General features: G+C 37.9%; 2 protein-coding genes across 6 annotated transcripts in view; both read left to right on the forward strand.

Annotated features, from left to right (window-relative positions):
* LOC128020811 (NACHT, LRR and PYD domains-containing protein 3) overlaps nucleotides 1-26,876 on the forward strand; it is a 638,518-nt gene that overhangs the window by 193,742 nt on the left and 417,900 nt on the right. The window lies entirely within an intron of this gene.
* The window catches only part of LOC128020587 (NACHT, LRR and PYD domains-containing protein 12), a 137,751-nt gene that overhangs the window by 65,642 nt on the left and 45,233 nt on the right, over nucleotides 1-26,876 (forward strand). The window contains exons 10-11 of one of the 4 annotated variants that reach the window (XM_052607455.1): nucleotides 7,072-7,118; nucleotides 9,514-10,318. The exons of 2 other annotated variants lie outside the window; for them this stretch is intronic. In XM_052607455.1, the coding sequence (XP_052463415.1) occupies nucleotides 7,072-7,118; nucleotides 9,514-10,082 (616 nt within the window). In that variant the 3' untranslated portion in view covers nucleotides 10,083-10,318. Of the gene's footprint in view, nucleotides 1-7,071; nucleotides 7,119-9,513; nucleotides 10,319-26,876 lie in introns of those variants that run through there. One more of the 4 variants, XM_052607293.1, reaches the window with a different exon arrangement.

Consider the following 26,876-nt stretch of genomic DNA (forward strand, 5'->3'; position numbering starts at 1 on the left):
GAAGATTCCCCTAGCCACTTTACCGTAAGACCGTGCACCTGCCGTATACGCACCCGACTGATATCATTCACTTCAAATTTCGCACCTGTGAACGAAGGAAGGAAGGAAGGTTGGAATTACATACTTACCGGAGGAGACTTACCGGACCTCTCACTTGCCAAACACATCCCCACCTGAAGGCTGTGTAACCGCAGTATACGTACCTGACTGATATCCATCCGTCCCAAATTCTGCATCTGTGAAAGAAGGAAGGAAGGATAGAAGTACCTAATTACCAGAGGAGACTTACCAGACCGCTTGCTTACCAATCGTATCCCCACCTGTGAAAGACCTACTTGACCACCCACCTGTTCTCTGTCTATCTATTGCGGGGTCCGCACAGAGGAAGAGAGCGGAAGAGTCCCCAGTCGCTGCACCGTTCACCTTCGATCCCTGAGGGCAACAAAGAAGAAGATTTTAGATTAGGATTTCCAATTTGCTTTTACTTCAAAATAAAACTTGTTAAATTTATTTTCTGTCTCCGACTCTTCCCTTTGATACGCTCCTCGGGGTGGTCCTGGTTCAGGGGTGGGCACAGTCTAGCTTGGGCCACCCGACCTGTGACACTCTCTCACCACTAGGCCATGACTTCCCCCATAAAAGAAAACTTATTTTCTCTTGTGCACTAAATGTAAATGTATTTTATGTCAAATATCTAAAAAAAGAATGAACCAGCCCCCTCAAAAAAATCAGCCCCCACATTTTGTTGCTTTGCAGCCTGAAATGTATACGGACGCAGTGTATTAATTAATTAAATTAAATTATTAAATTGTTTTTAAATTAAATTAAATTGCAACTAAAATGAGAGTAGTTTGTTCTGTCTTTCAGGATATATCTGTGCGCACAGACAGGTTTTTTTTTTAACAGTATATGTTAATGTTAGATATTTTCTTGAGTATGTAACTATTACACACATCTTTAAGACTTGAGAGCCAAACGATCAGTGACAGCAACACTGAGCAGAACGAAGCTGTCACGCATTTTAAACCTTTTAACAACAGAACGAAAACAGCAAAAATCAGTAAAATGATCAAATACATCCATCAAGGGCATGAGCTCAGAGGAAAACAACTACAGAGAACAAAACAGCCCTGATGAAGTGATTGAAATTGAAAATGAAAGTAGCTACTGACGGTGCCAGACCTTTTTAAAAATGTGTTTAGTTCAGTGAAAGAACTCAAAACTCAGAATTCATGATTCATAATTAGTGTCATGAGAGAAATACACATAATTGCTGTAATATTACCAGGGCAAGTGTTTCACACACACACACACACAGAGAAAGACACAGACACACACACACACACACACACACACACACACACAGAAACACAGAGACACACACTCTCACAAGTGTTTCTCAGGAGCTCATGGTGCACAGTGTGGTCAGTCATACACACACACACACACACACACACATACACACACAGTGTGTTCTGTCGTACAGCTGCAGGAGACACTGGTTTTGTGTTTCGCCGCTGTGACAAGAGTGTGTTTGCATCCAGACATTTATTCAATATGACAGCGGTTTATTAAAGCGTTTGATTATGAGATTACAGTTGTGTTATACTGTGTGCAAAAAGTTAAAGTGAAAATTCCACCTTCTCCAAAAAAAAAAAAAAAAAAAAGTTTGCGGTGTTTGTTGACGTTACTTGACTGTTATGACTTTTCACAAGTTGTTTAACTGATGATTTTTACACACTGATTGAGTGATTACATGTTCTGAATCAGAAGTTGTTCTGATTGTTTTCAGCATCATTCATGTTTATTTCTTACTGTATAACGAGTAGAAAATAGGAAAAGATTATTGATTCTCATGCCGCTTGAACTGAGCAGAACACGGTGATCTCACGCCACATTAAAGAGCAGAAAAACACATTTATTGTTTATATTTTGTGATCAAATCAACAGAACTTAAATGTATGGTTTGGGGGCCGTACAGATGTGTTTGTGTAAGGGTCCGGGGCCGACTCTCTACTCCACTGGTTGAGCTTGTGTACATGAGCTTGTGAGAGAACAAACACAATGCTGTTCTTCTTCTCAGGAGCATGAGGTCGATCAAAAATCTCCAACACACACACAGCTATCAAGGAAGGGGACTGTTGTCACGTGGAGGTTTGGGATGAACTCAGGTGCAGACAGGATGCGCTACACACAGGGTTTATTATTGACAAAAGGGGAAAACAAAACCCACGAGGGGGAAAACAACCACTAGGGCAAAGACAAATAACTTAACAAGACTAGGAACAAATAATAAACAAAAGACTCGGACACACTTTATATTAAGTGGCCTTAACTACTATGTACTTACATTTTAATTAATAATTTAGTACAATGTATTTATTGTGTACATACATGTTTTTACATTGTACTTATATTTAAAAAAAAAACTACATGTAATAACATCTGTATTTAATTTCTGTAATTACATTTATAATTACACTTTTGACCCATACTTTACACCTTAACCCACCCTTAAACTTACCCATACCTCCAACCCTCTCCCTAACCTTACCCCTATCCCACCTCAATAGCAGCAAACGTGTTTTACAATACAATATGAACACAGTAAGTACATTGTACTTATTTTTTATGTAAGTACATAGTAGTTAAGGCCACCTAATATAAAGTGGGACCAAAGACTCTTCACACAGGAACTCTTACTACAGAAAAACAATCACAACATTTCTTCAAAGTATAACAATGAACCGCACTAGACAGTGAACACAAGGGGATTGAAATAGGGAGACTAATGATAATCAAACAGGTGACACAGGTAAAGCAATAATGACAAAACTAGGATAACAAGGGGGCGGGTCAAGGAAATGAGACAACACAAGCACATGGCCCAAAGACAAGGCCATGTGCTTGCACACAAAACATGGGTCTGTCATGATCCTGCCTCAAGACTAGAGAAAAATCAAGGACACAAGGGCAGAATCATGACAACTGTAGCCGGATTAGGGTTCACCGTCCCGAATCCTGCTGTATTGTATTGTACTGTACTGAACCGCACCGCTCGCTGGAAACCAGCCGTTGTCACAGTGTCTGGTCTGTGTTTCGCTGGGTGTCAGTTATTGACCTTTTTGCCTGTTTTGGATATTGATTTTTGGATTCACCTATTAAACACTGCAACTGGATCTCTTGTTTTGTGTGTGCATTCATAACAGCTGTAATATTCCTGTAACACATCCATTAAAACCTCTTCTCGGCGCATCTCTCCACTCTTTGCTTTTTCCTGATTTCTTCCTACTCTCTATCACGTCCTTTATCTTCTACCTTAACAGTGTTAATATTGTTGGGGCAAAATTAAATCAACTCTCATCAGCATAAGAGACAGGTTCACTCTCAGTTTTATAATTAAAAAGAAAGCTTTTATTCTTTGCAAAGAAGGTCAGATAGCCATACAGAAACACAGGTTGCTGCATAGTGAAGGAAGGGTGGGCGATCCTCATTTTATATCCCTTTTCCCCAGTCAAGGTTATAAACTCTTAACAGCTGTACTTTTCAATAGATAACAAAGTCAGAAACACACTGTAAAACCCGACAAGTTAACTTAACTCAAATCGTTTGAGTAAACCGATTGCCTTGACTGTAATACCCGACAAGTAAACTTAACTCAAACGGTTTGAGTAAACAGATATCCTTAAGTTATGTTAACTCAAACCGTTTGAGGAAACCGATTGCCTTAAACCATTTAAGTTGAAAAAACTAAGCTTTAGTGTTAAACAGCTGCTGTTAACAAACAGAATTGCTGAAGAAAAGAGAGAAAGGAACAACAGCTGACTTCAGACACAGCCTCACTCAAACTTGACAAGTTATGTTTACTCAAACCATTTGAGGAAATCGATTGCCTTAAACCATTTAAGTTGAAAAAACTAACAGTTATAAGTACTCTGAACTTAATTCAGTTGAGTTCACTGAAAGAAGACATACATTGCAATTAAGTAATTAAGTGATTAACTGAGGGATAATTGTTAATTAGTGATGAACAGCTGCTGTTAACAAACAGAATCACTGAAGAAAAGAGAAACACAAGAACTACAACTGACTTCAGACCAGAGGTGGAAATTCCAGGAGCCAGAAAGTAAAAGTCCTGCCATATTTTTGTTCCACCCATGAACTCAGCAGCTGATTTCATCAGAGGAACCAAGTTATTTCTTTCAAGTCACAAACGAGTCTTGAGTCACATCCCAAGTCCTCAAAGAGTTAAAGTCAATTAGATAATTAAGTTACTAATTAAATGACAATTGTGCATTAATGATTTACACCTGCTAGGGGATCAGATGTTGATGTTTTATTGGTTAAAATGATGCCACCATCATGGAGATCAGTGTTTGGTTTAGTTGTGCTCTTGACCCTTGATTGGTTGTGCTAGGTCTCTCTCCGTAGCCCTAGATGTGGTGTTGTAGAGACGAGAGATCAGGGGTATAAAATAAACATATAGGCACAATGAGCTGGTGATTATATTGAGAATAATGTGTTTTTTCAGAAGTTTAGAGTTCGAACAATTGTCCCAGGGAAGCTGCAGCACACAAAAAAGGTACTTCAACATTTACAGAGAATACATTTTAAATCTGTGTAACACATACAAAAATCTGAACTCCAGTGCTTTTTTTTTTTAGACACACACAGATATCAAGAACCAGCATATGAATCTCTGCAATGGTGACAATCAACAAAATGCTTCATGTTGCAATACATGAAAAACTCCCATAATGCACTGCAGTATGTATAATTATTTGTCACCACTGTTGAGGATCATATGATAAATGATCATGACTAAATGCATAATCCTAATCAGTTTTCTTTTCCTCTTAATGTTGAAGTATGATGGTGGAAATTGTCTTTTAAGAATAATGCAATTGAATCAAGATCATAAGCTACATCTTAGTTTGTTTCTGCATTGCACAACTGTTTGCTGTAAATCAGTAACGCATTTGCTTAGAAGCAAACTAACCAAAACCGTTAAAATGCTCAAGAGCCCAAATGAAGCAAATACTGACCACAATTATGGTGACAAAGTAATTTTTTATTTTCCTTCCAACTGATTTCATCCAAGGCTGTGCTTAAAGTCAGTTATAGCTCTTGTGTTTCTCTTTTCTTCAGTGATGTTGATTGTTAACAGCAGGTGCTCATCACTAATACACAATCTATTTAATTAGTCACTTAATTATTTCATTAACGTTAACTCTTTGAGGACTTGGGATTTAACTTGAGACTTGCTGGTGACTTGAAAGGAATGACTTGGTTCCTCCTCTGGTGAAATCAGCTGCTGAGTTCATGGGTGGAACAAAAATATGGCAGGACTTTTACTTTCTGACCCCTGGAATGTCCACCTCTGCTTCAGACACAGCCTTAGATGAAATCACTAACATGGTTACTTCAAATGAAACAATAAATCAACATCTAAACCTTAGTTCATTCTCAATAAGATCTTCTGTAGACGTCTGACAGAAATAAAGTCAGTCTGGTTATTAATAAGTGGAGCTGGTGATGCTGTTTGTGGGGTTGTTTAATCAGATCTTGAGAGATTTCATGTATTTTATTTCAGTTGACTTCATCTAAGTCTGTGTCTGAAGTCAGTTGTAGTAGTTCTTGTGTTTCTCTTTTCTTCAGTGATTCTGTTTGTTAACAGCAGCTGTTCATCACTAATTCTCAATCAGCACTTAGTTAATCACTTAATTACTTGAATGCAAAGTTTTAAAACTTACATGGTTTAAATCAAGGCAATCTGTTTACTCAAACGGTTTGAGTTAAGTTAACTTGTCGGGTTTTACAGTGTACTATATCATTCTTCTAAATGGTTCCCCCCATATTTAGAGCTTAGCTTACCTCCCAGATCATCCTCAGATGCCTGTGGGTCTCCCAGTTGTCTCCCTTCTGCACCCAAGATGGCTCCGTGGACCACCATACATCTTAGGCTAAATCCCAATTCTATTTTGTACCCCTTCCCCTACCCCTCCGCCTACCCCTTCCCCTTGTCCCTTGAAACAGAGTGTCAAGGGGTAGGGGAGAAAATATTCCCCTAAGGATTGGGACACCACTACCATGCCGTCACACGTCATCATTCGTCGTCTAGCTCTTACAATAAACACATATACTGGTGTACTGGTGTGCATTACAGCCTTTAATTATCGTTCTGTAGTAATGAGCTGCTTACTGACACACACACATATCGGAAATCGCAGCTCACACATCCAGGAGAAAATGAACTTGTCAACGCTGGCCCACGACTTTAACTAAATACAGTTTAAATACTGAATTGCTACATTATATTTACCAGCGACGAGAGGATACAATCGCTGTTTTTAAGTAAACTCACTCTAAAAACATAAATGCACAGGCGCGAATACACGCAACTTCCATTTCTCTCTCTCTTTCTCTGTCTCTCAACTCGAATAGGCAATATTTGAGAAAATGGTTTAGTGATTTCTCACTGTGTCCACACAGCAGTTCTAAGAAAACATGCATGTATGGTAATGCAGAAGCAATGTAAATTATTTTTTCCACTACAATATATATACACTATATCTATATTTTTAACCTTTTGTCTCCAATTCAACCGAATCAGGCTCTCTTTTCTCCAATTCAGGATCTTCCAGCTAAATCCCTTCAGGACTCTCTATTTGTAGGAGACTCTAATCGCTCCGTCACTCGTCTGTGATCCCAAAATCAGCTCACATTGGTTCTGGTTCAATCAGGCAAACCAGGAGACAGTTTTCCAGCCATTCTTTTCTCATCAGACAGCAAGCACAGCTGCTCAGAAGGGTCTCTCTCTCAGCAGCAGATCCAAGCCCTCGCTCGATGCTCATCAGACGCTTTCAAAAGCTGCAGAAGATCCAATCGATTTCAGATTAAAAAGCCCATCAAACCCTGATCAGCTCTAACTGTTCCTGTCCCAGCGTGGGATATGAGGGAGTTCTCTGGCTGTATTCTGAGCTCGGACAGAAATACACCAAATATACACACTATTGACTCAGTCTGATTATATGAGTGTCAACTTCTGAACCTGTGTTTGTGTGTTTATAGTGTGGATCATGGAGGAGAGAAGAGGATGAGAGCAGGACCACGAAAGTGTAGGTCTACACACACACACACACACACATACATACACACACACACACACACACACACACAGAGAGACACACACACACACTCACACACACACACTCAGACACACACACACACACACACACACACACACACACTTACACACTTTTTTTTAAATACAATAAAACAGTTGTGAAATATGATTGCAAGTTATCATTTATTTTTATAATAATAAATTTATAATAAAGTAAATCATCATATTATTCTGATTTCTGAAGATCATGTGACACTGAAGACTGGAGAAATGATGCTGAAAATACAGCAGAGCATCACAGAAATACATTACACATTAACTCATATTTACATAGAAAACAGTTTATTAAATCAGAATAATATTTCTCAACATAACTATTACTTGTTGAGCAGAAGAGACTTGTTTCAGATATTATAAATCTTTGAGCAGGGCCCGTATTCACAAAAAATTTGATCTTAGCACTAAGAGTTCTCCTTAAATGTTAATTTGCACATTCAGATAAATATTTTAAAATGCTTACACATTTTTCCCGCTGCTGCAGAAAGCCTGCTATCATTCCACTTTAACACTGAAACACAGCTTTCACTTTATTAGTGAAGACATCTGTGAATAGTGAGGAGATTCTGGACTTTACAAATATAAGCTGTGTCTGAAATCACTCACTCGTTCACTCATTCACTAATCCCTATATAGTGTGTGACAGTTGAGTGCACTAGATCAGGAAGGAGTGAACAAATAAGTGAACGGATTCGGACGGTCAGAGGTGGACATTCCAGGGGTCAGAAAGTAAAAGTCCTGCCATATTTTTGTTCCACCCATGAACTCAGCAGCTGATTTCAGCAGAGGAGGAACCAAGTCATTCCTTCCAAGTCACCAGCAAGTCTCAAGTTAAATCCCAAGTCCTCAAAGAGTTAACGTTAATGAAATAATTAAGTGACTAATTAAATAAAGATTGTGTATTAGTGATGAGCACCTGCTGTTAACAATCAACATCACTGAAGAAAAGAGAAACACAAGAGCTATAACTGACTTTAAGCACAGCCTTGGATGAAATCAGTTGGAAGGAAAATAAAAAATTACTTTGTCACCATAATTGTGGTCAGTATTTGCTTCATTTGGGCTCTTGAGCATTTTAGCGGTTTTGGTTAGTTTGCTTCTAAGCAAATGCGTTACTGATTTACAGCAAACAGTATGCTTTGAAGCCTGTTTGATCTTGATTCAATTGCATTATTCTTAAAAGACAATTTCCACCATCATACTTCAACATTAAGAGGAAAAGAAAACTGATTAGGATTATGCATTTAGTCATGATCATTTATCATATGATCCTCAACAGTGGTGACAAATAATTATACATACTGCAGTGCATTATGGGAGTTTTTCATGTATTGCAACATGAAGCATTTTGTTGATTGTCACCATTGCAGAGATTCATATGCTGGTTCTTGATATCTGTGTGTGTCTAAAAAAAAAGCACTGGAGTTCAGATTTTTGTATGTGTTACACAGATTTAAAATTTATTCTCTGTAAATGTTGAAGTACCTTTTTTGTGTGCTGCAGCTTCCCTGGGACAATTGTTCGAACTCTAAACTTCTGAAAAAACACATTATTCTCAATATAATCACCAGCTCATTGTGCCTATATGTTTATTTTATACCCCTGATCTCTCGTCTCTACAACACCACATCTAGGGCTACGGAGAGAGACCTAGCACAACCAATCAAGGGTCAAGAGCACAACTAAACCAAACACTGATCTCCATGATGGTGGCATCATTTTAACCAATAAAACATCAACATCTGATCCCCTAGCAGGTGTAAATCATTAATGCACAATTGTCATTTAATTAGTAACTTAATTATCTCATTGACTTTAACTCTTTGAGGACTTGGGATGTGACTCAAGACTCGTTTGTGACTTGAAATAAATAACTTGGTTCCTCTGATTAAATCAGCTGCTGAGTTCATGGGTGGAACAAAAATATGGCAGGACTTTTACTTTCTGGCTCCTGGAATTTCCACCTCTGCGGACGGTGACGTATACACTGAGCGGGAGACTTGGAGCTGTTACAGAAACATTGTCATATGATCTTTTATATTACATCTACATAATATTACTAGCAATAGCACTCAAAATGACTTTATATTGAAATCATACACACCTCCGCGTCAGCTTTGTGCTTTCATCGATGGTGTATTATTAATTAGTTTTGTAATGCTTTTATGTTCATAATCATTAAATACTATTAAAATACTGAGAACCATAATAAACAGACATTAACACAAGTTCATAATCATTGTTTCAGACACAGCTCTAGTCAAAGCTGTAAACACACAGACATCTTCAGTGTTGTGTTGTTCTTGATGTTTCTCTCTTCTTGTGTTCAGATGCCTGTGATCTCACACTGGATCCAAACACAGCACACACTCGACTCGTTCTGTCTGATGAGAACAAGAAGATAAGACATGTGAAAGATCTTCAGCCGTATCCTGATCATCCAGAGAGATTTGATGATGTTCTTCAGGTTCTGAGTGTTGAGAGTCTGACTGGACGCTGTTACTGGGAGACTGAATGGAGCGGATATAGTGCTGTAATATCAGTGTCATATAAAGGAATCAACAGGAAAGGAGGAGAGAGAGACTGTGTGTTTGGATCCAATGACAAATCCTGGAGTCTGGAGTGCACTGATGACAGTTTCTCTGTCCTTCACAATAACGTCACTGTCAGTGGTGAATCTTTCATCCGTTCATTCTCTAAGAGAGTAGGAGTGTATGTGGATGTGTCTGCTGGTGTTCTGTCCTTCTACAGCATCTCTAACACACACACACTCACACACTTACACACACCCACATTCATACACTTACACACATTCATCACCACATTCACTGAACCCCTCTGTGCTGGATTTAGACTTTATAATTATTATTCCTCAGTGTCTCTGTGTGATATTAAATGATAGAGAGACTCTTTCTGATGTTCACATGCACACAAACTCATCTAATCTCACATCACTACATTTCTATTCATTTTTAATTCGTTTTTCATCATCATACAGAAGTTATGAATCTAGATCAGACTCTCATACTGTTCTGAATCTTTAATAAACAGAGTAATATGTGTGCTTTAATATTTCTATTGTAAACTGCTCATCAAATGTAATAAAAGTCCATGAGTGACTCATTTGATCCTGAACTGGTTTCTGAATCCTGATGTGAACTGATGACAGTATGAATAATCATGAATGTGATTGAGATCAGAGGCTGAATTGACTCTGAATGAATCCGTCTCCTGATCGTCTGCTTTATTTTTCTGTCTGCGCTGATTTAACACTCGATTCACTAAATGAATTGTGTCCAAACACTCACAGTATCGCTGCTGAACACAGTTGATCTGGCTCTAATTCAGTCTTTCAGGAGCTTCAGAGCTTCAATCTGCTGCTTGATCACTAGAACATCTTCATCAGCATCTCTTCTTCTGAAATGATGCTCTTTTCTGCTTTATTATTTCTCCACCAGCACAACAGCTTTATATGACAGGAGCCACACAGCTGTCTCTCAAATATCATTCCCCTCACTGTCTGCTGAGTTTCATTCATATAGTGCTTTATATTATTACATACCTCCCCAGTCTAGGGGGATGGGAGGGAGTAATAAAGAAAATGGAGGAAAAAATGGAGGGAGTTTTTCCCTTCTACTGACTCACACAACCACGCAAGTAATGTGAAAACAGAATAGAATTTATTAAACACAAGGAAGCAAGTATAACGTCAGGAGGGGTCCAGGCCAACATAACAAACAAAACCTACTAACTCCCAAAAACAAACCTAACTAACCTACAAAATAAAAAGAAAACAAATTACAAAAGATTACCCTAACTCCCTAACTGATCTTAAACAGGAGAAAAAGTATAATCAAAATAAATAGCAACCACCTCCCTACAGCTTCCCATGAAAACAAAAGAAAACAAAAATAAACCTTAGCTCTAACAACAAAAGAAAATAACTCACGCTTGGGCTGAATAAGTCCTCCCACAAGAGGACCACTAGAAAGTCATCAACAACCTTCTAATCACAACAAAATCAGCTACAAACTCTAGTGACATCAGCAGAAGGTACTCTCGCTCCAAATTTCCCCCACTCCAGACATCGCAACTCTGTCTTTTAACTTCGAGCATTTCCTCTTGTGGGCCAATCAGGATAGGGCAGTCATCAGAAGAATCATCCACTAATTGGTCTTCACCTGTTAGTCCTTGTCAGCACTTGAGAGGGCGAGAGAAAAGAACACAAGGCACATACACAAGAGACAGTCCCAATTAAGTAAGCCCTGGGACGTAACACCCCCACCACGAGATTTCAAACTAACAAAAAGTTTGTAAACAACCCACCCCCACAACCCATAAGTACACTTAGTTTTCCACTGAATGGACCCTGGACAGGGCATCGGCCACAACATTCTCCGAGCCTTTCTTATGGCGAATATCCAGATGGTATCCCTGCACCATCAAGGACCACCGCATCAACCTCTGGTTGGAATTAGCCATTTGGGACAGGAAAACCAGGGGGTTATGGTCAGTGTAAACGATGACTGGGTTACTGTGATCTCCCAAGTACACTTCAAAGTGCTGCAAGGCTAGTAACAGTGCCAATGCCTCCTTTTCAATAGTGCTATACCTCTGCTGGCACTTTGAAAACTTCTTTGAGTAATAGCACACGGGGTGGTCAATTCCATCACGGTCCTCCTGTAACAGCACTGCTCCAGCTCCAACAGCGCTTGCATCCACCTGTAGTTTAAACGGGAGGGCAAAATTTGGAGCAGACAACACTGGTGCATTACACAAAATATCCTTGGCAGCATTAAAAGCATGAGCACATTCTGGAGTCCAAACAAATTTCTTAGAGGTACTAAGAAGGTCTGTAAGTGGGGAAACTACAGAGGCAAAGTTTTTACAAAAACCTCTATAGTAACCGGTCATCCCCAGAAATCTACGTAGTTCTCTTTTGGTGGTAGGAATAGGAAATTCAACAACGGCCGATATTTTTTCCTCCACAGGACACACCTGTCCCTGCCCAACCTTTTTGCCTAAATAGGTAACAACAGCTTTGGCAAAATCACATTTGGCCAGGTTTAAAGTTAAATTGGCAGCAGCCAACCTATCAAACACACAGTTCAACTTTTCCACATGATCCCTCCATGTAGGTGAGAAGATGACAATATCATCTAAGTAGGCTTCACAATCTGTAACCCCGGACAATACTTCCTGCATAAGCCTCTGAAATGTAGCTGGTGCATTTCGCATACCAAAGGCCATGACCTTATACTGCAGAAAGCTGTCAGGAGTCACAAAGGCAGAAATCTCTGATGCTCGAGCCGTCAAAGGAACTTGCCAGTAACCTTTGAGGAGATCCAACTTGGTGACAAACTGCGAAGAACCCACCCGGTCAACACAATCCTCTAACCTTGGTAAGGGAAAAGAGTCAGGCTTAGTGATGGCATTTACCTTGCGGTAATCTGTACAAAACCGCAAGGAAGAATCTGCCTTTGGCACCAATAAACAAGGAGAACTCCAGGGAGACTTGCTAGGTTCCGCCAGTCCATGGTGCAACAAATACTCCACCTCCAACCGCATAACTTCTCTCTTTTTCGGGTTAACCCTGTAAGGATGTTGCTTAATAGGGACAGACATTCCTACATCGATATCATGAGATAACACTGTGGTTTGTTGTGGTACATCTGAAAATAAAGTGGCATGTTTTCCAAGTAGTTTAACAATATCCCTACTTTGCTCCTTAGAAAGGTGTACAAGATTAACCTCAAGGTTATTTAAAACATCAGAATTCTTCAGGCCAATACATGACATCTGAGCATCATTTACTACCAACCCATCTTGCTCAGGGCAGTAAGCAAGAGGCATAACCGGATGAATAATTTCAACAGGAGAAACAACGTGTACAGGCTTGGATGATTTTGACTCATTCCGGTCAACATAGGCCTTTAACATATTGACATGACACACCCGAGTCTTTCGTCTCCGATCAGGAGTTCGGATCACATAATTGGTTTCACTTAGCTGCCTATCAACAATGTAAGGTCCAACAAACTTAGTTTGCAACGCAGACCCCGGCACAGTGAGCAGAACCATCACTGAATCTCCAGACTGAAATTTACGAGAAACACTTTTCTGGTCATAACGAACCTTCATTCTAGCCTGAGCAGCAGCCAGATGTTCTTTAGCCACTTCACAAACCTTCTGAAGACGTGCACGGAAAGAGCTGACATATTCCTGCACAGTCACTGGTAATGACGGTTTAGAGACCAACTGCTCACTTAGCAATTTTAAGGGTCCTCGAACTGTGTGACCAAAAACAAGTTCAGCTGGGCTAAACCCTAATGACTCTTGCACAGACTCCCGTGCTGCGAACATTAACAAAGGCAGCCCTTCCACCCAGTCTTTGCCCGAAGCAAGGCAATATGCACGAAGCATGGACTTGAGCGTTTGGTGAAACCGCTCAAGTGCACCTTGTGACTGGGGGTGGTAGGCACTTGAGGTTTGATGACTTACTCCAAGTTCGGTCAATAGGCCTTTAAACAACTTCGAGGTAAAATTAGTCCCCAAATCAGTCTGTATGATTCTAGGCAAACCGAAGACAGAGAAGAACCTTACTAACTCCCTGGCAACAATGTTAGCTTTAAGTGATCTCAGAGGAACAGCTTCAGGGAACCGTGTCGCCGCACACATCATCGTCAGTATATACTGATGGCCCGATTTAGCCCTCGGCAAAGGGCCAACACAATCAAGAATCAATCTCTCAAATGGTTCTCCAATCACCGGAATTGGTTGTAATGGTGCTGGGGGAATCATTGCTTTAGACTTCCCAGCCACCTGACATACATGACAAGACCGACAAAATTCTGAAACTGTGGATTTCATGCTCGGCCAGAAGAAATACCTTGAAACCCTTTTGAAAGTTTTAGTAATACCCAGATGACCTGCGAGCACGTTCTCATGAGCCAATTTTAAAACCTGGTTTCGATAACCAGAGGGTAAAACTATCTGAAATAGTGTATTCCAGCTAGCCTCATCACTGGAAATACTAGACTTCCACCGTCGCATCAAAATACCATCATCCCAAAAAAACACAACCTTGGCTTCAGGCTGGTCTACTTGATCAACTGCTGCATCAGCACAGTTCCTCAAGCTCTGATCAGACTTTTGGGCAGCCGCCAACTGTTCCCTTCCAACTCTTAGAGGACCTAGTTCACTGGTTTGATTGAACTCAGTACCTGGACTCAAATTACTTGGAGTAACAAACAACTTGCATTCCTCAAGTTCTAGAGAAGAATTCATAAATGATTTAGACAAGTCAATAACATCCTCAAACTTCCGGCTCTGAGCACGAGTCACTACACATGCAGGAAAAACTGAGGGGAACAAACTAGCAACATCAGACGTTGAAGATACAGGCTTCTCGATAACCAGTGGGATAGAAAAAACCTTACCACCAGCCAAGTCATTACCCAGCACAAGACCAACTCCCTCCACAGGCAGCTCTGAGCGCACTCCAAGCTCAACAACTCCTGAAACAAGGTCAGAGGTTAGACAAACGGTGTGCAGAGGTAACCTAACACATCCCAGTTCAATGCCACGTACTAAAATATCAGAGCCAGTATATGTTGCAGCAGAAAATGGCAATACGCTCTCCAATATAATAGACTGGGCGGCACCTGTGTCCCTGAGAATTGTAATTGGTCTTAACTCAGAATCATCAGATAACGAGACAAAACCTGACATGAGAAACGGCTGGTACACTGAAGCAGCACTCATGCTTTCACTAACCTCAGAAGGGTTGACAAAAGCAACACTTTTAGCTTTCCTAGACGAATTTTTCTGCTTCCAAGACCGGCACTCAGAAATCAAATGACCTGGGTCAAGACAATAAAAACACACACGTTTGTCACCCATACGTTTTGAATCATACTTGTGAGAACTCTCAGATTTTGGCTGGTCTGCCCGAACCAAATCAGTAACTGTATCCTCAGCAAGAGATCGGTTTCTACTCTGACGCGCGGAAGGAAAAACGCTTCTGTGCGTTAGCACAAATTCATCAGTGATAACAGCAGCATCCGACAGCTTAGTTACCTTCTTCTCATTTAAGTGCACAACAATATTCTCCGGCAAACAACCTTTAAAGTCTTCCACCAGAACCAACTCTCGAAGTTGTTCAAATGTGGACACTTTACTGGAACAACACCATTTGTCAAAGAGATTCCCCTTCTCTCTGGCAAATTCTACAAATGTTTGTTTGGCTGCTTTTACATAGCCCCGAAACTTCTGCCGGTATGCCTCAGGTACTAATTCATAAGCTCTAAGCACAGCAATTTTAACAATGTCATAATCTAATGACTCTTCTATAGGCAAGGAAGAACAAACTTCCTGGGCTTTACCCTCCAAATTACATTGTAGGAGTAAAGCCCACATATCCTTTGGCCACCTAAGCTTCACAGCCACACGTTCAAATGTAGTGAAATAGGAATCTACTTCAGCTTCACGGAATTTTGGAACTAACCTGATATACCTGCTAACGTCAAAAACTGCTTCCCCTGCTCCATCACCAGGAGTCAAAGCAGCTGGAGCAGACAGAGATGTACCCAGTGACCTCCCAGACAAAGGAAAAGGGGTAACTGGAACATTATCAGACAAATGCGGTGGAGCAACTAACCTACGCTCTCGTTCACGATCAATCTCTAATTCAAGCTCCCGCAATCGCAACATCTGATTATCATATTCCTGCTTTCTAACCAACAGATCTAATTCTTTCAATTTAACTGCCAATGGAAGCCCACCTGATGTCACTTCAGGCACAGGAACTGACTTTACATCAGAACCCTCAATAACAGGGGTCTTAACTCCATTCCCAGCTTCCTCAGACTCCTCAGGTAAAATTCCTTGCTCTACCAAAACCTTTTGCAATTCAGCTTTAATAATACGCTTGGACGCATGTCTGGAAACTGAAATATGAAAAAAGTCAGCCACTTGTAACAAGTCATCTTTCCGGCACTTGTCAAATACCTCAACAGTGGGACAAAGAGTAAATGAGACTAACTCAAAAACCATACTCACTCAACGTCTTCTCCTCCACCAAAAGAAAGCAGCCAAACAAACAAGCAGACGAGCCCCCAATTTATTACATACCTCCCCAGTCTAGGGGGATGGGAGGGAGTAATAAAGAAAATGGAGGAAAAAATGGAGGGAGTTTTTCCCTTCTACTGACTCACACAACCACGCAAGTAATGTGAAAACAGAATAGAATTTATTAAACACAAGGAAGCAAGTATAACGTCAGGAGGGGTCCAGGCCAACATAACAAACAAAACCTACTAACTCCCAAAAACAAACCTAACTAACCTACAAAATAAAAAGAAAACAAATTACAAAAGATTACCCTAACTCCCTAACTGATCTTAAACAGGAGAAAAAGTATAATCAAAATAAATAGCAACCACCTCCCTACAGCTTCCCATGAAAACAAAAGAAAACAAAAATAAACCTTAGCTCTAACAACAAAAGAAAATAACTCACGCTTGGGCTGAATAAGTCCTCCCACAAGAGGACCACTAGAAAGTCATCAACAACCTTCTAATCACAACAAAATCAGCTACAAACTCTAGTGACATCAGCAGAAGGTACTCTCGCTCCAAATTTCCCCCACTCCAGACATCGCAACTCTGTCTTTTAACTTCGAGCATTTCCTCTTGTGGGCCAATCAGGATAGGGCAGTCATCAGAAGAATCATCCACTAATTGGTCTTCACCTGTTAGTCCTTGTCAGCACTTGAGAGGGCGAGAGAAAAGAACACAAGGCACATACACAAGAGACAGTCCCAATTAAGTAAGCCCTGGGACGTAACAATATTCAATCACAAACTAGTCTCTTAACATCTTACTCTGAAAGCTTTGAGTTACAAAGAGAAGCAGTATTTCTGTCACAGAAGTTTTGTGTTCATTTAAATAAGCCCAGACTAAATCAGTCTAGAAGAGGGAATTATTAATATATTGAGCAGCTTCTACAGTTAAAGATACAACTTTATTTAATTGTTATACCATTAATAATGAACTGAATTCATTGGTCCTAAACTAGTTTAGTATTTACATTAATAATCAATCTGGGTTATTGTTGTTTTTAAACAATACAGTTACAATGTTGTTTATGAGCTAGCATCAATAGCTAGCCGACGATCGTTAGCATGATAGTGTGTACTTGTGTTTAAATGTATAATTACATGTCTAGAGACTCTTCTGGGATTACAGGATCAGCATATAAAATGATGTTGTTAAGTGTTATTAAATATAATGAAGCTGTAAGAGAATGCTGCTGTCATTATTTATGGTGATTGCAGTTCTTTTATTTCTCAGTTTCTGATAAGAACGAGGCAGGAGAGGTTTCTGTGAGGGTCTCAAGAGGGTCCACATATATAGCACAAGGTTTCAGCAGAAGTTTTGGAGCTGGCTTCTCTTTATACAGAAGCTCTAAAGAAGGATGTGTGCATGTAGTCCATGGTCAGGTGTTTGTATATCATCAGATGGACCAACAGAGAGGATGTTTCTCCAGGACACTGCTACTTCATTCAGACGCAGGTAGAGCATCATCTGCTTGTTCAGGTGCGAGCTGGGAGAAGGACTGGGACCCTAATCAAGATCAACTGCTTAGTACTGGGTTTATTTAGTCAACCTTTACTTCATCTGTCAAACCATCTTTAGTTTTAGTTAAAGTATGTGTTGGACAAGAGTCGGCCATCAGAAGAACTGATCATAAAGAAAGGCCAAATTCACCTGACACGAGAAGACTTCTGGAGCCTGGGTTTAAGACATGCGTGGATCTAATGTGTCTTCATTTACTGCACAAAAAAAACTCATTCCTAGATAATGCATAATGTTACACACAGCAGCTTGGACAGGGATGTGATCGTTCTGTAATTCATTTCAGATCGGACATGTCTGCCTCAAGATTGTGGAAGAAGCTGCTTTATACTATTATATCGTCTTCTAGAAGTTTTCTTTTGGATGTATGCATGTTTAATAACTTATGTTCTATCCGTAAGGGATTAATATTAACATTGTGGACCTCTATGCTGTTCCCAGCTGGAAAGACAAAAATGTGCATTGTTTGCCTGTAAGGTTTTTTTTGGGTTGCCGAATGCAACAAGTCAGAGTGCATTGGGTGCATTTCCAGCCAAAAACTATACTATCTGGACCTAAAAATCCTGTTTAAAGGACATGTGGATTGGGAGCATAAACAGCAAGCTACAACATCTCAAACCTCTGTCGTTCTCTTGTGACGCCGCATGAAAGCTGAGGAAACATGATCATTAATTCCATTAGAAACACGGTAAGAGATTTCTTCCTGTTCTGCTGGACGTGATCCACACAAATCAGCCTTGTGAAGTGCCCTAAAAGCCTCACTGGATCTCAGATCCGTCTTCGAAGGGAAATCCCTGGATGCCGACAGACAAGGGATGCACATGCAATCTCAATGAGAACCTGTCAGAAATGTTCTCCAAACGGCCCGAAGGCACCGCTCTCAGATTCACTACTGAATCGTTCTGGGTGTGAAACAAGTTCATCTCTATCGACAGATGCTGTGACGTGCTGTTGATCATCACACGTCATTTCAACCTGTGCCTCAGTTCAGAAAAACAAGCAGAAGTCTTCATCAGCTGACACTAATGCAGTTATTTACACGAGCACAATCAAATACTGGATACATGCTGTAAATGTTACCTCAAACTATTACAAATCATGTTTAACTAAAATAATTACAATCATTAGAGTAATTCATTTAAATAAAGCTAAAATATAATATAAAAACCTTAACTGAAATGAAAATTAGATATGCTGCCTTGCAATTAATTCAAATAAATAAGTTTAACTTGAAGTACTAAAAATATTCAAAAAAAATTAATAATAATATTAATAAAAATTACAGCTAAGAAAAAAAAACAATAAAAAATTATATATATATATATATATATATATATATATATATATATATATATATATATATATATATATATATATATATATATATATATATATAAATTATATATACACAATATAATAATATATACACAAAATAAAAAAAAACCCCGAATAATTGTTTAACACCAATGCCTAATGCACAATTAAATAAGTACAATTAAAATCTGGATAGCGTCAATGTTGTAAAAGGCAACCAAAACTCTTAAGTGATTTTTGGTAATTGAAATAAAACTTAAAAAGAAAATTTAGATAAAAAAAAAAAAAAATAATAAAATAAAAAATAACAGCTAATTCATATAAACAGGTTTAAGATACTAAAATAAATTACATCTAAGGAAAAAACTATAAAAATAATAATAATAAAAAAATCCCTAACAAAATTTCTAAAACTTAAAATAAAATGAAAGCTGAACATATCAGCATAAACTATTACAAATAATTTTGGTAATTGAAATAAAGCTAAAATCAAATCAAATAAATAAGTTGAAATACTACACCAAAAATTAAGGGAAATTAAATAGAAATATTTATAAATACATGAAAAAACTAAAATGATAAAAGTGCATCATAGACTTATTAAAACCAAAACTGAATTTAAAAATAAAAGCCAATTTTAAATATTTATACATTTTATAACGGTATATACACTGTAAAAAATGACTCACTTTATTTACTCAATAAAATTGTTTAAAATGTTACATTCAATATTATAAATTACATTTAACACTTCATAATTAATTATAAATAATCAAATTAGATGGTTACAAGCAACCATTCAAAATGAGTAGAATAACATGAACAAATTAAGTAAAATTTTCACAAAAATATAGATTTTATTGAAAACAAACAAACAAAAAACACTATGCTAAAGAATAATATGTTATACATGCCAGGCCAGTAGTTGGCGATCATGAAACACTATACATGTTCACATTTTTGTTGCTTACATAGATATGATACAGGCATCATGTTCAGAAGTGTGTCTTCAGTCCCCCAAAACAGAGTTACACAAACAGATTCACTGAAGGAAAAAAGGGTACATTTATAGGGTTACCATTATAGTGGTCAGTGTTTGCTTTAGTGAAGTGAAGTGACATTCAGCCAAGTATGGTGACCCATACTCAGAATTTGTGATCTGCATTTAACCCATCCGAAATGCACACACACAGCAGTGAACACACACACACACACACACACACACTGTGAGCACACACCTGGAGCAGTGGGCAGCCATTTATGCTGCGGCGCCCGGGGAGCAGTTGTGGGTTCGATGCCTTGCTCAAGGGCACCTAAGTCGTGGTATTCAAGGTGGAGAGAGAGACTAGAACCCACAACCCTTCGATTGGGAGTCCAACCCTCTAACCATTAGACCACGACTTCCCACGTGGGCTCTTGACCCTTGACTTTTTAACGTTACATTTTGTATGGCTGTTGTAACTGAATTATAACAGCCAGACTTGCTAAGAGTATTGTGTTGGTCCTGGTTGTAATTTAGCATAATCTTTGTTTGGCCTGAGTGTTATAAATTGAGCCTGTTCTCTGAGACAAATTGACATTCATTAAAGCAACACCTTTAATTCTTCAATAGAAGACCTGGATTTTTATGTGAAATGCAGAGTTTAAGAATTCTGATTAAGAAAAGAAATTGTGACGGAGAAGGGAATCTTTCTCTTTGGCACTAAATGACATCAAGAACCAGCGTATGATTCTCAAGAATGATGACAGACAGCATGATGGGATCCATAAATTAGTTTTGATTGGTGGCACCCAGAATGCAGTGCAACAAGTTTTTGATGGTCACCATTGTTGAGGTTCTCAGGTTGATTCTTGATGTCTGTGTGCCCAAATATATATATATATATTTTTTTTTAAATGTCCAGACCTTATGCTGTTCAAACATAGGACATACGTGCCTGTAAGACAAAACCAACTCCGAAATCCAGACCAAATGCTGTCAAAACAAGCAACACCACCTGATCTTACTCTTTGTTGGCTTATCTAACAGCAATCTCACAATTACAGCAACCAAAAAAAGTTTTGTTTAAAAGATTAAGGGTCAAGATCCCAACTACAGCAAACACTGACCACCGTAATGGTAACCAAAATGTAGATTATTCTCCTGCAGTGATTCTGTTTTGGTAGCTTGACAACATGAGCTTTTGAACACAATGCCTGTATCATCTCCATGTAATCAACTAAAACATGAATTTGTGGATTACATTTCTGCGCTGTGTTTCGTAGTCGCCAACTACTGGCCTGGTATGCATAACATAGTGTTCATTAGCATAGTGTTTTGTTTTTCTTTCTCAAAGAAATGTTTTTTTTTTTTGTTGTTGTTGTTTGTATTTGTTTAAACTTAGCTTATTTTTGTGCTATTTAACTCATTTTGAATAGTTAATTTCTAAGTATCTCATTTGATTAATTTTAATGAATTCTTATGTGTTAAATTTAATTAATAATATTGCTTGTAACCTGTTGCCACGATTTTATTAATTAAATGTAGTGTATTATTTTTAACAGTGTACACCAACTACACACACATTTCCTATCATGTATGCCTATGAAAGATGGTCAAACCAATCACAGTAGGCATGGGGCGGGTTAACATGTGCAACCCCGCCCCTCTCTGCAGGCTGCAGCTGGGTGCTTCTCGTTTTATCCAACAAAACCACTATTTTTGAATACATTTTAATTATTTTTTTCATGTTATTTTACTCATTTTGAATAATTGCTTTTAAGCATCTCATTTGATTAATTCTAATTAATTCTAATGTGTTAAAGGTAATTAACAATGTTGCTTGTAATATGTTGCCACAATTTAATTGAGTAAATATAGAGTATCACTTTTTACAGTGTAGAGGGCATATTTATGGGGCTCAATAATAGGAGAAACATCAAACTGTGTCTGTCAAATCAATAAATGCAATTATAAAACACAAAATAAAATGCACTGTAGAGCTTCAAAGCAGAAATGTGATGTTTATATAAATGATTTAATAAATAATGTGTCTTTTTTTTTCCTAGTTATGCATAACATTGAAATGTCTCCATCATAACAGTACTTTGCATGTAGTCATATTAACATCACTTTCTGGTATCAGTGTGAAAGCTAAGGGTTAACAGTCTTTAAATGACCACGACGGGAGTTTAAAGACTAGATATTGAGAAAGCATTTATCCTCTGAATCTGAATTGAGTGTGAATGGAGGCAGTAAGCAGATGCTGGGGGGCATCAGATCAGTTTGAGCCTCTCTGTACCTTCTCATCATAGACGATCCCGGGCCGGATCTCAGGAGCCTGGTACCCAGGTGTGCCCTCGTGGAAGGACTGGCGCGAGATGCCGTAGTCGTTCACAGAGTCGTCCAGCTCCAGAGACCACACCAGGATGTTGTCAGACTTGAGGTGGCAGAAGATGATGTTGTTCTTGTGCAGATACGCCAGGCCTGTGACGATCTGAAGGTGAGCATGTGACCCAGCGGCACGTACTGAGAGCCTGAGGAGCGGCGGACAGTAACCTCAGTCTGTTTCTCTCACAAACAGAGAGCAATGACAACACGTGTTTCTACTACATAATTAAGATGAAACAATATTTGAGCGTGTAATGTTTTTCTGCCGACTGTCGAGTCGTTCGTTTAGTAACAGCGTGCACTTATGTGGTCTGATTTCAGTGATGTAGGAAAAAAACGGGAATATGTTTCTAATACAGTGTGGAATTACTAATGAGGTTCAGCTAATTGCTTTACTCACAAACCGTGACCTTTCAACTTTCTCTTTGAAGAGACGTACAGTAATTCCAGTCCTAATGAGCTTTAACTTGTTTTGACATGTTTACTTGCAGATCAACTTTATTTATTCAGACTAACAACTGCATCAGCAATTTTTCCATCTTATTCTTCAACCATAAGTATTTAAACCGGGTTATTTGTGCATCGGTGACCAAAATCTGACCAGAATATTGTTATTTTTCCTGCAAATTCAGCATGAGATTTAATCATCGTGAATATCATTCCAGTTTTTGGAAAGTGCATTCAGTTAAAGATTTCATAAAATGAATGGTTTGTCATCTTTACATTTTAAAAACTCAAAAGTCACATCATAAGCACACAAGAATGCCTTTTTTTTATAAAAAAGCAAACAAAATACTTCAGATTGGTGATGATTATTCAAATGTACAACTATCTGATAAATCTGACATTTTTTCATTATTTATATACTGTTATAGTTTTCATTTATATTTTCAGTTGTCATGTTTTGTCATTTTTTATTCATTTACTTTTTTATTACATATACTAAGTTCAGATTTTTTAAAATATGAATAGTTACATGTATACATATTTTAAGCGTTATATTAGTATTGCCTACATAATATTGGTATTACTATTATAATTAAGTTAATATTATTTGTTTTTTCTTCACAGTTGAAAAGTATCAATAGAAAATGGAGCAATTTATATTTTTCTATAATTATAAATTATAAGTTATTAATAATGATCATGTATATAAATATATAATTGTAATTTTAATTGTATTACACAATTTTAATGACAATTTTTCCCGCAAATGTTCAATAGCGAAAACTAAAAAAAGCACAAAAAAAAAAAAAAAAAAACTTAAATGATTAAATAAAGAAAAAATAATACTTAATTACCTATAATATATCAATACTTAAACTGATTTTATACTTATTTAATATTTGTATGTATAAATACATGGGGTTGCATGATCAAAAAAATGAGTTAATTAGTATGAGTTAATCAGAAGTCACACGAAGAAGTCAACTATAGGAATCCATCGGAGGAACTGAAAATTAAATAACAATATGGGTTTTTTGACACAATGTCAAAACATTATTACAAGAAAATATGTGACCCTTGACCACAAAACCAGTCACAAGGGTCATTTTATTATTAAGATTAATACATCATGAATAAATAAGCTTTCCAATGATGTATGGTCTGTTAGGATAATATTTGGATGAGATACAACTATTTGAAAATCTGGAAAATGAGGGTGCATAAAAATCGAAATATATTAAGTAAATAATGATATGATGTTACGATATATGCAATGATAAGTAAATAAAATAAATATATAAATAAAAATAAAACTCTTTAAAAATTTATTTGTTTGCAATTCCAAAATGGCATTTATTATCATTAAACTGTTCAATAATAGTTAATTTAGTTCACACTGGCAAATGCTAATTATTGTCAAATCAATCAGTATATAAACATTGTTGATTTTGTTTGCAATGCCTATTTGAACAAATAAACAAACAAACTTCATTAAGTGTGTTTGTCATTTGCCAGTGTTATACAGTTGAAACCAGATATTCACAAACACTTCAGAAAAACTTTTTTTTCTTTACTGTCATACGTTAAATTTGAGCAAACTTTGTCTTTTCTAGATCTATGAATATTAACATATTTGTTGCATCTTTTGAATTTTTATGCATTTTTTAATCACTTTTTTTTTTTAATGTATGGCAGTAAAGAAAAAGAAAAATGTTGTGTGTTTTTTCTTTCTAAAGTGTAAGTTAATATCTGGTTTCCACTGTATATGGTTTCCTGACCTGGATGTTGAGCAGCCACGACTGCAGGTTGGCCACGGCTTCCTCTCCCAAAGCCAGATTCCAGATCACTACGAACAGAGCTTTATCCCTGAAGAAACACTGGTTCACCGTCGACATGCTGGCCGGACCGCCAATGTCCCACACGCTGAAGGACACTGAATCAACCTGGATCCACAGCAGAGACATAACACCAGAACTCACAACATTACTCCATAACCTCCATCGAGGCATTGTCTGACATATTATAGAGCTGCTGAGGTGAAACGATGGTTCATTTTGTTCTGTTATAAAGTTACGAAAGCTTGTTTCTGCCACAGAATAAAATAATACAGAAGATAATTGTGACTTAATCTCTCAAATGAGATGAGCAAAGCATTGTGGGACAAACACACCCCTGAAAACAGACAGATAGACTGGGAATTCAGTAAAAGCTGAAACGATGAAGTCACACACTTGAATCAACAGGAGATGACATCATTTGTCCACTGTGTGTTTCAGTTACTTTGCTCACCATTACGCAGAAATATACTGACTATTATAGTAGCAAAGTTATGAATCTACCATGAAACTCATGACTTTTAATAATTGTTGAATTGGTAAGTGAGTAACTGTCCATCCTAAATTCATAGTTTGAATATTTATGTAAAGACTTAAAGATTTATTGCTGAATGTATGATTTATATTTGTTATGTTTAATATATATATATATATATTACATTTAGATGTATTTTTTGAATATACGTTTGTCTATTTAATATTTTATACATTTATTATCATTACATATTAATTGTATAATATACAGTTCATAATATTAAATGCCTATGAAGCACACAGTGACTATTATTAACACAAACACAGTTAGAAAATGAAACTTCCAGCATCTGTCTATGACTTCTACTGATCACACTGCAAAAATACTTGATGCTCTTCCTCCATATGTTCTACTTGTTTTCCAAAACTAATATTTAAAGATACATTTACAAGAGAAGCAAAGTGACTGAAGCAGCATTGTTTTCTGGGAAATGTATAAAAAATAAAGACATATGCTGATTCTAGCATTGAGCGTAAAAACATTTCTCAGAAAACAAGACTTCCTATCTTCATTTTGCTTCTCAAGTTAATGAATGAAGTTAATGATCTTGACTGAAGTATGTGTAGACTTCCCTCAGACACCGTTAGATATTTCAGACTCAAGGCTATCATTTGTGGAAGGACAAATTAAGACTTTTAAGACTCACAGAACCCTGATATGAGTCTGTGTGTGTGTGTGTGTGTGTGTGTGTGTGTGTGTGTGCGTTATTTGTCTGCGTGTGTGTATGTGTGCGTTATGTGTGTGTATGTGTGTGTGTGTGTGTGCGTTATTTGTCTGCGTGTGTGTATGTGTGTGTTATGTGTGTGTATGTGTGTGTGTGTGTGTGTGTGTGTGTGCGTTATTTGTCTGCGTGTGTGTATGTGTGCGTTATGTGTGTGTATGTGTGTGTGTGTGTGTGTGTGTGTGTGCGTTATTTGTCTGCGTGTGTGTATGTGTGCATTATGTGTGTGTATGTGTGTGTGTGTGTGTGTGTGTGTGTGTGTTATTCATGTATGCGTATTGTGTGTGCGTGTGTTAGCATGTTTTGTGTGTGTTATGTGTGTGTGTATGTGCGTTATGTATGCATGTTATGTGTGTGCGTGTGACCGTGTTGTGTGTTTGTGCATGTGATGTGTGTGTCTTATGTGTGTGTGTGTTATGTGTGTATGCGTGTTATATATGTTATGTGTGTGTGTGCACATGTTATGTGTGAGCATGTGCGTGTTTTGTGTGTGTGTGTTATGTGTGTGTGTGTGTGTGTGCGCATTATGTGTGTGTGCGTTGTGTGTGTGTGTGCGTTATGTGCGTGTGTGTGTGTGTTATGTGTGTATGCATGTGTGTGTATGCGTGTGTGTTAGTCTGTGAGTTATGTGTGTATGCATGTGTGTGTATGCGTGTGTGTTAGTCTGTGAGTTATGTGTGTGTGTGTGTGCGATTTGTTTGCACAGATACTATTTAAACTGAACTGGATGATGACAAAGTGTGTTACTGACACACTATTTTCCACAGATGCTTCGTCACAATCTATATTGTTAACAGTGCTGTATAAATAAAGGTGACTTGACTTGTGTGTTAT

The sequence above is a fragment of the Carassius gibelio genome, chromosome A1, assembly GCF_023724105.1.
Source record: "Carassius gibelio isolate Cgi1373 ecotype wild population from Czech Republic chromosome A1, carGib1.2-hapl.c, whole genome shotgun sequence".
In the NCBI taxonomy this organism is placed as follows: Eukaryota; Metazoa; Chordata; class Actinopteri; order Cypriniformes; family Cyprinidae; genus Carassius; species Carassius gibelio.